This window comes from Gambusia affinis, linkage group LG12, assembly GCF_019740435.1.
Source record: "Gambusia affinis linkage group LG12, SWU_Gaff_1.0, whole genome shotgun sequence".
Taxonomy (NCBI): domain Eukaryota; kingdom Metazoa; phylum Chordata; class Actinopteri; order Cyprinodontiformes; family Poeciliidae; genus Gambusia; species Gambusia affinis.
In genome coordinates, this window is record NC_057879.1 from 22,287,285 (window position 1) to 22,300,696 (window position 13,412).

Sequence of the window (13,412 nt, forward strand, 5' to 3'; positions counted from 1 at the left end):
TGATCAGCAGGATGCAGCATTAATACGGAGAGATGATCAATGAAACAGGATGTGGTGTGTAATAGCCATTCAGACAGTTAGCCATCCTCTTTCAAATTAGCATGTATAAATCATTTTGTCATTTTCCCTCTTTTACTATCACAATCCCAGAGCCAGGCTGTGAAAACAGTATGTCGTGTTGTAATTCTGCCTTTACTGCAATCATTCTAATTGTTTGTTGTTGTTAAATATTTAAATTCTTTTATATTTGTGTGAAACTTTATGCCTTGATGTGCTGTCATTTTACTGCTGCTGCACCTAAATTTCCTCAATAAATTCTGTATATATGCATAAATACATTATTAGGGTGCTAATGTATTTATTAAGCAACATTAGAATAAAAAAAGTACAAATATTAATAATTTAAGTGCAAGAAGAATGTTTTCATCCAAGTTGTTTTGCATTTTGCTCCATCAACCTTCATCAGCTTTTCTGTTAGGAAGAAACATCCCCACAGCATGATGCTGGCTCCACCAAAATTTGTTTTATTGCTTACTACACTAAACCTGCTTCTCCACATCTTCATCTCTGCTGTGTTTTCTGATCTTCAGGATGCAAAAGTAAAATGTAGTCAACAAAAAAATTACTTAGAAAGTATTTGGTAAGAAGTTTACTGAAGTATTGAGTAACTAATTTTTAAATACTTTAATATTTAAAAATTACACAGACAGACCAAAATGTAAAGTTCAGTGAAAATGTTGGTATTTTAAGCAAAAAATTGCAATAATTCATATAAGTAACAAAAGATATCAAAATCAGGCAAAAGAAAATGTTTCCAAATCATTTTCTTAAAATAAAAAACTTATGAAACAAAAACTGCAGGTGTGAGTGTCTGGTGAGTTTTTGATTAAGACATGTTTGTTTTTTATTCAGTGGGTAGAAAATCTAGAAATTTTACTCAAGTAAGAGAAGAAATATTTTATAATAAAGTTACTCAAGTACAGCGTAATAAAAATAGTCCCAAAAGTAAATTTTTTAAAGTTACTCAAGTAAATGTAACTAGTTGCTACCCAACGCCGTCTGAGACTAAATTACAACAATAATGAAATTTTTATTGGCAGGCATCAGATTAGAGGGGGCTTAATACAAAAGCAACATAAACTTTTTTTTTTTTTTAAATAAACATTGAAAACCACAAGAAAAAAAAACACTTAAGTTTTTTAGTTGTAACATGAAAATCTGAATATTTTTGCTAAATTTTAAAACAAGCAGCTAATAAGGGAAATATACTTTGTTAGATAAAATAAGAGTAATAAAAAGGAAACATCAATAGCCCAAAGTGATTTTATTAAATCCTCAGTCTTTGTTATAACGCTACTTACATCATTCACTAACCTTAATCATCATTTAAAGAATCTCTTAAATACCAGCTGTTTCATCACATCAGAAGCTTATTTCCTAAGTAGTTGTGAGTCGATTGAGTGTCACAATTTCTACCAAAACTGTCTGTATGATGTTTCTGTTTCTGCAGAACGTCGACACTAAATGATTCACTTATGTGTAGGTGATGCACTGCACCTTAAACAGTTTCCCCACCAGAGGAAATGACCTTTGCAAGTCTGCAAAACTTAAAAAAAAGAGAAGAAAATCGATATATAAAACATCCGGCTGAAGAAGAAGAAGAAGGATAATGTCATCAGTTCGCTTCATTTTTGGATGCTTCATCGAAGTTCTCCACAAGATCTGCGAGGTGTAAAAGAAAAAATGATGCGTTAGAAGCAATTGAACGCTAAGAAGAAACTAAAAGAGATAAAATTTTAATTCTCTACGTCTCAAGTTGTTTAAATTGTCTGAATCTCTACCTGGCACATCGTCGTCGTCTTCTTCTGCATTTTCTTCTTTCACGGCTTTCAGCTCCATTGCTGCAGAAACAACAAGCAAAAATTTTTTAATTACAATTAAGTGTGCAATGTAGGGCTGAAACAATTAATTGTAATTAATCAATTATTGAAATAAACTAATTTAGTAATTAATCATTATTACACAGACGGAGACATGCCAGTAATTAAATCAAAACTGTAGAAAAAATATACACATTTTTTATTTATAAATATTTTCTACCCAGTACTCATAAAGTTGTAGTTTTAGCTTCAAATTCTCTCTCTACATATAAAAATATCACATTAATCACCTCTTTCCTGTCCAATTATTAAACGATTGATAAAAAAGCTGATCTTTTCACATGAAGTATTTTTTAGCTGGAGATATTTTATTACAAATGATCAAGCGTATAGAAAATGAAAGCTAAGTTATTAAATTTAAGGCAATAAAATGTTTATTATTAAAAAAAGTAAATTGTTTATTTGTATCTTTTAATATATTTATAATGATTAGATGAAAAAATCTGCAGAATGTGCAAATTTTCTTACCCAATTAATCATCAAAATAATCAATAGATTACTAAGATAATTGTTAATTGGAGAACTGATTCAATGCAATACAACTCTAGTTGAGGTTTTTTTTTCACAAAAAAATAAAAAACTAAACTAATCTGTGCAGCTTTTTGTCAACTTGATCGTCTCTTTAGGTTGTGAGGAATAAAATTATGTAATCAAACACTCCTGGAGATTCTGGAACCCAAAGTCTGACCGAAGCAAACTATCACTCAGATATCGTTCTAGGTTTGATCGTCTTCTGAGCAATCTTTAAACATTTTATCTGCTTTTCTTGCAGCTGGAGGTTTGCTGAGGTCAGCTGAATTTTTCCTCTGGCCATTCAGAGACTCTACATAAATAAAATGCAAATGTTTGTCTTCAAAAAAAATTTGCAAAAGCTTGAAAATCTAGGAAGTTCACATTTGTCCAAATTCATCCAAAACCAGCTGGTAGAGTTTGCTTTGTGTCTGCAGGATGTTTGTTTGAGAAACGAGGGAGAAGATTCACTTTAAACGTTAATTATTTAGTCTCAACGCTCAGATCCTATTTATTCCAAATCAGCAGTCAAGGAGGCATCATCTAAATAAATAAAATAATAATAAGTGTTTGACACTTCCTTTCTTTCTTCTTACGTCCCTCTCTAATCTAATAAAATAAATGTACACATTAATTAAATTAGTTTAGTTTAATTTAATGATGGAACATATTTAATGATGTTAAGATTTTGGAGCTGGGAATAGTAACTTTCAGTTTCTGTCCAGCAAAGCAGCAATTGCTATTAACAATAGTCGCCTCACTGTTGCCAACTCAGCAACTTTCTTGCTGTATCTAGAAACATTTCAGACAAAAATCTGAATCGGCAGGTCAGCCTTTTTAAAGATCAGTGATCAGTCAGAAAACTGTAATCGGTGCGTCCCCAGCTCTTAGCATTGGCTCTTACATTGGCGTGGGAACTGCTCTGCTAGCTTGCGCAGGCTGCTGAGGCTGTCGGCCCCCAGCTGGCTCAGGATGCCCGGCAGCATCTCCGTCAGCTGCTTGGTCTCAGCGTGGCCTGTGATGGCGAAGGTGTTGGCCGACAGCGAAGCCTGAACTTTGGGGTTGTTGAAGTGAATCACCGTCCCGTCGTCTCTGATCATATTCACCTTAAAAAAAAGGGAAAGTTGGGATTAGAGCGTCTATCCTGAGCTGAGAATAAATCAGAGCAACAGTCTGTTTGTTTTAACACCAAATGCATTTGAGGAGTTGCACTTTTTAGTTTTGTACTTTGTGTTTTCTGAAAGCTCTCTAAAAATAAAGCGGATGATGAAACGACTGGGGAACACTTTAGTCAGGCTTTTATCCTCCCTCATGTCTTCTGACACGACAACTGATAAAAGATTCAAGATTCTGAGACAAAACATATCAAAACAGAAAAAAAGACGCTGCAGTCGGCTGCTCACCTCCTCTATTCCTGCTATGTTGTTCACTGCCAGCTTCTTCAGAGAGCCCTGCAGTTTCTTGTCGTCAGCTGTTGCTGTTTTGTGAACAACCTTTCTCTTCCTGCGGGCCGTCCCCTGAGACAGGAACAGGTGATATCAAAAAAAGGATTAGACTGCACAATTAACCCATTTATCAAAGATTCATTTTGTTTTTAACACGGTTAAAAGCAACAAAGATTTTGTGAAAAACACTTGGAGCACTTTATAGATAAACAAGTGTGCAAAATCATCATCTAACCTCACTTCTCATGCAAGTAAACAAAAAGTAAAATAATCCCAACAGCAGCAGACTAACTGAATACACACAATGGCAATTTTAAAACCAACACTTGGTGGTTTTTATGCATTCATAAGCAAAATAATTGAAAGAAACAGGAAGTGCTCAAAATCAAGTAAAAGAAAAATAATTTTCAATCAACAAGTAAATCACAAATAGAACTATTAGCCATATTTAAGGTTAATAATCCTGATTACTGGCAGACCTGAACAATTAACCACTTAAAACAGAACCTGTACAACATCATGTAGGTCTCAAAACATCTGAAAAACCAACACATTATGAACCAATCTGAAGATATTTAACAAAAGATCAAATACAAAACTCACTGAAAGTCTGAAAAGAGACTTTCAGTGAGTAAAATAAAAAAATAATTTTTTATAGCTTTGAGACTTCAGGGAACCGGGTGGAGCAAAATGTGTCGCTGAACTTTTCTAGACAAATTACTTCAAGAGCAAAACGAAGACTTTACACATATAATTTAGTCTAAATCAGGCGTCTCAAACTCCAGGCCTCGAGGGCCGCAGTCCTGCAGTTTTTAGATGAGCCACAGGTACAAAACATTGGAATGAAATGGCTTAATTACCTCCACCTTGTGTAGACCAGTTCTCCAGAGCCTTAATTATTCTATTCAGGTGGTGCAGCAGAGGCACATCTAAAAGTTGCAGGACTGCGGCCCTCGAGGACTGGAGTTTGACACTCCTGGTCTAGATGAACGACCCAACTTTTATTTGTTCACATAGATTTACATTTCTGAACCTGGAATCTGTGTTTATGACTTCCAACAACATAGTTGAGTTCATTCTCATCATTTTATTTTTACATTTATCCATCCATCCATCCATCCATCCATCCATCCATCTTCCGCTTATCAGGGGTCGGGTCGCGGAAAAGTTTCTTAATCTTTTTGCACTGCTGTCTTTTTTTTCTTCTGGTCAGTAATCAGTGTTTGGGATCATTCTAATTCTTCATTCTGTGAAAGCAGTGGCATCACATGTCTGACCTAGAATAAAAACCAGTATTTCTACATTTAAGCAGTTAAAATTCAAATATACTTTATAAATCCCAGAGGGAAATGAAATGCTGTTTTTACTTATGATATTCATGGTTCTACTGATTTAGGACTGTTAGGAAATGCTTTTCCCGCTGCCAATTCCATCAAAAGTAATTTTGGATGGAATATTATCTGCCAATTTTGATGGAATTGGCAGATAATATTTTTTGAATTTTATCTCACGATAATGTAAAATGTAAGGTATTTTCACTGGTAGAAAAGGACACACACACACACATACATACATATATATATATATATATATTCCAAGGTTTGGATTTTTCAGAGTAATAGATTAAAAAATATATTTTTTTTAAATTTGGCAATTTCTTCCTATTTGGGGAGAGAGCAATTTGCAAAAAATAAATGGAAGACAAGTTACTCCAGAATTTCTTATACAATCATACATGATAAAAGATATTTAATTGCTCTTCTGGATTAAATTACTTGTTTTGACATGCAAGTCTTATAAATGTTATGTTCCTACTTGAACAAAACTGCGTGAACCCAGATAATTTACTTGCATAATTTGGATATAAATAAATTACCAGTAATTAAGCTGATGAAAGATAAAAGAAGCTTGTTAGTGTACACCAGAAATAACAAATATTGCCACCTAATGTGTGTAGAAAAATGGGCCCAAAACCTCAGAGGCCTCAGATGAAGGGGGCGGGGGGTAAATGTTCTGCCTCACAATAGAAATGCTGAGGTCAGGAGGAAAAATGTGGCAGGTGCCAAACAGCAACACAATTCGTAAGAACTGACCCAAGGCAGAACTAATCTGAATAAATTGGTTTCCAAATTAGAGATGCGAAGAAGACTGAAAACGGTACCTTTCCTCCTATCCGGACCTGAGCTTGAAGTTTGGCTAGCTTCTCTTGATTCATAGTGTTCTGTGAAGCAAAACAAACTTAATCCAAACCAGACTTCACACGAACACACAAGTATACAAACAACTTGCTTTATGATGACTGAGCAGAAACCTAAAAACACTTAATATAACACTTATATTAAACTCAGTAATTAGGGCTTAATTAGCACAACAATGATTTTGAGTAGACTTTATTATTTCGAAATAAAATTTCCGTCGGCAGTTAAGCTAAGTAGTTTGCTAGAACGAGCTTAACTGAGCTAACGTTAGCTTTAAGGTAAAAATAACAACGCAAAATAATTTAGTTTACATTACTACTGACTTCTCTAGAAGCTAGCGATAGTATTCAAACGATAGAATAAGCACATTGGGTGTTTAAATCAATGTAAACGGCGTATTTACCTGTAATAAGGGATTATGTGTCCGTTCAACAAATCTTGCTACGAATGAAGTAGCACGGGCTAGAGCACAAGTTAGCACTAGCACTATTCATTTCCGGTTATGATTTCCAGAATAAATTTTCAATCATTTATTTATTTTTAGTATTCCCAATTATTTGAAGATAATTTTAAAAAACATAACAGAACTATGCAAAAATGTACATCTTAATCAAGCCACACGGACTAGGTAAACAAATAACAGTTTTCACGGGTCAATTAGAACTTTTAAATTTAAATTTTCATATGCATTTCCGGTTTTATAATGACCTTTTCTCGTTTAACTTTATCTGAGGCAGCGAAGAGAAGCACGCGGTTGTGTGGATGTGATGTCACGTGGGCTGTCCTCAAAGAAAAGGGAAAAATGCTCTGGGCCAATAAGAAGCAAATGTCGCACCTTTGAGGGGCGGGTTCCTAACTTAAAGGGTGCGTTTAATTTATACTCAGATGTTGGAATTCCAAATCTTAGCTTGGAAAATATAAACCAGAACAGTCAATTTGAGATTATGATACGTTTTCGGCCATAACTGGAAAATAGGGGGAAAAAATTAACTATCCTTATTTATATTTTTGTCTGTTTTTGTGTCATTCAAACAGATAGCACTATGCAAGAGCTTCTCACAGATGTAATCCGTTAGATTACAAATGGCCAAAATGCAGAGGAATACATTGTACGTGGTCTGCTCACGGAGCGTTAAAAAAGTAGCAAATCCCACTGGTTTTGCTTCGGTAAAATTGGAGGTGACGTAATTTTCATAGGTGTGTTCTAATTTTCTAGGTGAATGGAACGCAGCATAAGAAAACTTACTTTTATTGTGAAACGTTTCTGGTTGGACATCCGGGTCGTGACTGCAAACTTGTTAGCAACAACTGTATTAGAAGAAAGGTAGCCAAAATGCAATCGTCTGTAGTTTCTATCGTAGTTTTCTCATTGTTGCAGTTTATACTTTATATTTCGTGTTTCGAGGAGGTTGTTGAAGCAGCTAATGGAAGAGGTGAGTTTATATTTGAAGTAAAATTGATTTAAGTAGGTAATATGTTTGTAGCTTCACTGAAAGTGTTCACAGTGTGTGCGTTCTTGCAGGCTTTTCAAAACGTTTTTTATCGAGGACAAATATTAAATTCCAGTATTTCTGGTTTGCCTTGTTTGTACTGCCAGTGTAATAGTTACAAATATTGTCTCAACAAAGAAAAAGGGGGAAAAAAATCAGATATTCTTCGAAAACATACAATTTACAAACATATTCGTTAAAAAATTGACTTTCGTTACTTACATTTGATACAGTCAAACTTGATCAGAATAAAAAAATAAATAAAATAATGCTAGGTTGTAAAAAATTACATAACTAAATATGCTACCCAGTTGTGTTTAATCTTTTCTTTGTTGTATGTTTCCATCCTTGGAACGCACAAGGCGAAAGTGGAGTGGAATAACTATTAAGTAACAGAACCAGATCAAGTGTTGCATACCAAAGCGAGGAGCTGTTTCCTATGGTATTGGTTAAAACTCAAATCAACCTACAGTCTAAAATAATAGTTCTTAAGACTTTTATGAAAGTAGAAGTTTGTAGGTCGGTGTTGTGTTCCCAGATGCTCAGACCCGCCCTGCTGTGTGTAAATACGACACCGGTTCTTTGTTCCAACAGGATTCGGAGATAATATCCACTGGAGGACGCTGGAAGATGGCAAGAAAGAGGCTGAGGCCAGGTGAGCTGAAGCTCCATTTTCTGTTGGGCAAACATTAACCTGTGACCTAAAAAGAGTAAGGAACACCACACCTTTATGACGTCCGTAGACTGGAGCAGATTAACAATAGCCTCTCTTCTACTGCTAAAAAACAAGAAGTGTTTTTTTCATATTTTCAGCTCTTTTCTGATATCATGTTGTTGCTTTGACAGCGGGCTGCCAGTCATGGTCATCATCCACAAGAGCTGGTGTGGAGCCTGTAAAGGTATAAAACTGTTTACCTTTTTTTTTTTTTTACTGGAAACCTGGAATATGTTTTTTATTGTACAGGGTTGAAAGGAGCTACTGCTCTTTAATTAAAAAAAAGAGATATGAAAACTGTATTTTGGGATTCAGTCAGGGATGAAAATAGTTTCAAAAGAAAACTGTTGAAAAAAGTTGTTAGAAAAGTTAGGACTGGACAATAAATAAATAATAAATATAGCAATAGACACATGATCAATAATAAATACATAGCACATCTGATAGAATATTCAGTATATAGATTGTTCACTGAACTCCAAACCAGAACCGCACTGCATTCTGGGTGACGTAGGCAGAGGAAAGACTTTAGCTGCTCACCTCTCACTGCCAGCTAAACAAGGCTGGTGAAATCTTTTTGGTTACCTAGCAACTTGCTTATTCTTTGGTTACCTAGCAACACTTGCTGGGTAACTGACGCAGCAGAAGTTTAAAGTTGCTGCTGTGCCTCATAACTCCTGAAAACTAAACAACTGTGGATTAAAAAAAGAGGTCATGTCACCATTTTGCCTATATTTCAGATATTTAAAACAATAACAAAAAACTAATAATTATTGATATTGATCATTATCGGGATTGACTGATATGAAACGCTTTTATTGTGATACATGTTTCAGCCATATTGTTCAGCGCTAGATGATGTGAAAGCATTTATACATAGTTTAGGTATTTGGATGTTTTAGGTAGCATTTTAAGCATCAAATTTATAAAATTGAAAGATGTTTAATTACAAACTAAAAACAGTGATTTTTTTATTTTTTATTTTCTAAATTATTCCACTGTTGCATTTTTAGCGCTGAAGCCCAAATTTGCTGAATCCAAGGAAATCTCAGAACTGGCACACAACTTTATAATGGTGAACCTGGAGGTAAGAAACGACTGCATTCAGTACAAACCGGAAAAGGAATTAGACCAGAGGACACCAACTTATACTTATCTACCAACCCTGAATAGGAGTATCTAGTTTATTTACTGTGGATCCACATTATTAGCTTTTTCTTCTTTTGCTCTTTCTTTTGGTTTGTTATTTTGTTTGTATTTCCTTTTAATTCCTGTATGGCCTTGTTGCTGAAAATGTGCTATGTAAATAAAATGACCTTTACCTTTCTTTACCTCTTTAATATCATCTCACTTTTCTTTGCTTTCTTTTTCAAAATCTTTTCAATCTTTTTATTGGGCTAAACTTTGAAGCTGAAAAAAAATGATGTGAAGCTGAAAAAACTTGCGGGGTTGGGGGGAATAATTTTTTAAAAGTGGTTTGAAACTGAAAAAAATGTAACCCAGTTTTAAATCAACAAAAAATTTAGAAACTAAAAGAAATATTTAAAATTGGAGAAAATGTTTAAACTGGAAAAAAATGTGAAACTAGAAAACCATTGAGAATAAAGAAATGGCTTGAAGCTGATAAACATTTGAAACAGAAAATATTTGGAACTGGAAAAAAACTTGATGTTGAGGTAGTAAAACTTAAAGATTTGAAATGGAGGAAAAACTTATTAGAAACTGAAATATTAAATATTGAAACTAATTATTAAAACTGAAAATAAGTATTTGAAAATGGAAGAACATGTAACTCGGTTTTCAATCTTCCATAATGTGAAGCTGAGAGAAATTTGAAGCTGAAAAACATTTGAAATTAAAAAAAATGTTGACGGTGAAATTCTGAAATTAAAAAAAATATATTTGAAAAGGGAAAATGGAAAATGGGAAAATTATTTGAAACCGGGGGGGGAAAAAAAAGTAGAAGAAATGGTCTTTTCAGTTTCATAAAGACTGATAAAAATCAACAACAAACTCAACTTTATGGCCGTAATTTAGCTCCATACAGTGCTCAGACTCCACGCAGTCGGTGTGTAAATGTTTCTGCTGTCTGAGCAGGATGAAGAGGAGCCGAAGGATCAGGCCTTCAGCCCGGACGGCGGATACATTCCTCGGATTCTCTTCCTCGGTACGAAAATCGTCCTCTGGGTGAACAACCTCTGGGATTCCTGTTGGAAGAATGTTTCTGGAAAAAAAAAAAAAGCTGCAGTTTGTAGTGAAGCTGCAAACATGTCTGACAAAAGAAACAACCAGCAAGAAAGATGTTTAAAATATGCAAATAATGCTTGTATTTTTTTATTAGGATGAACATTTTAGTGAATTTTAATTACATTTTAGTAATTCTTTTTTATTGCATTTTTGGTAGAACAAGGGAATATTTCCCAGTTAGACAAAAATCCAATTTTAAATTCTTCTGCACTGGAACTTAGCTTAATAATGAAGTAAGTATTTCTCACCTTGGTTAAAAGTTGTACAAGATGTAGTTCTACTCATGCATTTTTAAATAGTTGATATTTATAATTTCATTATTTAAAAGGGGTATTTAATTATTTAATAGGACATTCATTTCATAATGCATTCATATTTAATGCAATAACTACTAATGAAGTTTTTTCTTATTTTGCCTTTCCATAAATCTCAGGGCTCACATCATTGTGATTCTGAAAATCATCTTCTGACCTCAAAGTTGGCATCCTGTGACCCTCCTGGGGTTCCCGACCCCCACTTTGGGAACCTCTTCTCTAAATTCTACCAATATAACATTTTTATTCTTTTTTTTTTGATTAATCAGTGGAACTGCAGCAACATTTCTTAAATTTAATTGCCATTTAACTGCAAATTTACAACATTCATTGTAGCTACCAGCCTTGGATTGTTTAATAACTTTACATTTTTTGCAAAGTGAATATCAAATAAAAGTGAACTTTTCTTATTTTGTATAGATTTTAGATTAATCTTTTTGTGCGACACTTATTCTGTCCTCAGATCCCAGCGGCAAAGTTCATCCCGAAATCACCAACAAGAACGGGAATCCCAGTTACAAATACTTTTACAGCAGCGCAGAACAAGGTAAAAAAAAAAAAAAATTGATTCAGCAAATTCAAACAAACTGATTTGAACTTTGAAAGTGTTGATTGTGGTTCCACAGGATTTTTGGAGGCATTTCTTTGCAGTGCATTTTAATTCTTCCACACTTTTTCTATGCAGTTGTTTACTTGATTATTGTGCAGCAGATTCTTGAATAATTTAGAAAATTAGGTGAGTGAAAAACTAAATTTGCACTGATTTTACAATTTCATATAAAAAAGTAAACAAACCAAGACACAACGGCGTGTTAGAGCCATTACAGAGATAAAAAGTACATTTCTGCCAAAGAACTTGGAGATTTCAGTTTGAATATTTAAAAATGTTTGACTTTTAAAATGTAAATTTATGTCTGTAGAAAATTTCTGAGATTAATCTCAAATTTTGATTTTTTTTCTAGGAAGTTTTTGACTTTCAAACTCAGACATTTTAAAGGTTTTCTTTTTTTAAGACAATTTGAGTTTATTCTCAAATTTTTGACTTGAGAATAAACTCAGTTTATTTTGAGCTTTTTTAGAATTTAATATTAAGTCAAATTAACTTATGAAATTAGTTAACAAGTAAAAAAAAAATTTTCTTTAAGAAAATTTGAGATTATTTTTTTACTTTTCGAACAGAAATTTGCAGATTTTTCGTACAACTTTTTTGACGTTTGGAGGCCAGAATTTTTTTTATTATTTTTATGTACATTTTAGAGATGCTAAACAGAAATATCAGAAATTTTCTTCACAAATTTTTGACTTTTCAAAGTCAAATTTTCAGGGTTTTTTTTAAAGAAAATATCTGATAATCTCAAAATGTGAGGACAGTTTTTGAAGAAATTAACTGTCATTTGTCTATCTATCCACACAGCACCTGATACGCTGTTGTGCCAAGAACACATTAAAAAAAGATTACAAAAGAAATGTGTGGCCTTCGAAGCAGAAACTCAGATGATTCTTCACTGAAATGTTTGCTTTCTGGTTCCTCCGTCAGTTGTGTCTGGGATGAAGGAGGCGCAGGAGAAGCTGACGGGCGACGTGTTTAAGCAAGGCCACACAGGAGACGAGCTGTGAGGAGCGACGGGTTCTCCACCGAGGCTGTAAGGGCTACACTTCCTCTAGATGAGCTGCTAGCAAAGCCCTTCTAATATTTATACATCTAACGGTAGAAAGTAGGCTCAGTTTCAGCCGATTTTTAAAACCATGGGTGCATGATTGTTCTTTTCTGTCCTGCATGGTTTTCTAAGCTCTCAGATCAATCAACCATGTAGGTTTATAAGTTACTCTTTAATAAATGTCAATGCAATTTACTGTAGTTGGTGTCTGTAGAGGCTGTAAGCGAGTCAAGCTAGCCACGTAACCTTTTGTTAGCGCCCAGCTGCGTACACGGTTCAATGTTTTTATTGATTTACAAGTCAATGATTATAATTTCATATGTAAATAAATGTCTTTTTTGAAGTGACACCTCAGTTCTTATTAAAAGAAATGCTCAAATTTATTTCATTGGAAAAACCTTATATTGGAGAATTTCCTTCATTTGGTCAAAATTGGTTTATTTCTTTAAAATGCTGTGTTAGTTGCTAATCTGTTTAAAGTAGAGTTTAGAAAATAGGGGCATGGTTGAAGACATTACATTGAAACTCTGTAGACTGTTGTGCCAAAGATGAGCAGTATTTTAATAAAAATAAAACCATAACCCTTAATTTTTGACCACTAATGCTCTCCCTCCCTCTGCAGCGACGTGCTTCCAAAGATCCTCTGCTGTATTTCACTTCTGCTTTCTATCTGATTTACTATCACTTTATCTTGGCATGTATATTCCTGCCATATTACGTGTACTAGGTTCTGCTTTTCTTCCGTTTCTGCTGCATGTGACGGTTCAATCGTGTCTTTTTTAAAACTCACAAGAAAAGCCGATTTATGTGTCATGTTGTATTTTATACACATGGAAATAAAGGTTTGTTGTATTGAGTCGTTGTGAGTTTGGTGTATTAAAGACACGGCAAAGAA

The 13,412-nt window shown here is 34.0% G+C and overlaps 2 protein-coding genes across 2 annotated transcripts; one reads left to right on the forward strand and one right to left on the reverse strand.

Annotated features, from left to right (window-relative positions):
* Positions 1-1,309: 1,309 nt before the first annotated feature.
* LOC122841127 (transcription factor BTF3 homolog 4-like) lies at positions 1,310-6,636 on the reverse strand. The gene is made up of 6 exons (XM_044134163.1): positions 6,497-6,636; positions 6,057-6,116; positions 3,854-3,967; positions 3,355-3,556; positions 1,842-1,901; positions 1,310-1,722 (listed from the first exon to the last, which is right to left on the reverse strand). Exons 2-6 carry the CDS (start codon positions 6,108-6,110, stop codon positions 1,676-1,678), a joined length of 477 nt encoding a protein of 158 aa, XP_043990098.1. The 5' UTR covers positions 6,111-6,116; positions 6,497-6,636; the 3' UTR covers positions 1,310-1,675.
* A 721-nt stretch (positions 6,637-7,357) lies between these two features.
* txndc12 (thioredoxin domain containing 12 (endoplasmic reticulum)) lies at positions 7,358-13,373 on the forward strand. Its single transcript, XM_044132960.1, has 7 exons — positions 7,358-7,526; positions 8,178-8,238; positions 8,430-8,482; positions 9,312-9,385; positions 10,396-10,465; positions 11,323-11,406; positions 12,397-13,373. The coding sequence occupies exons 1-7, from the start codon at positions 7,427-7,429 to the stop codon at positions 12,474-12,476; spliced, it is 522 nt and encodes a 173-aa protein (XP_043988895.1). The 5' UTR covers positions 7,358-7,426; the 3' UTR covers positions 12,477-13,373.
* The last annotated feature ends 39 nt before the right edge of the window (positions 13,374-13,412 follow it).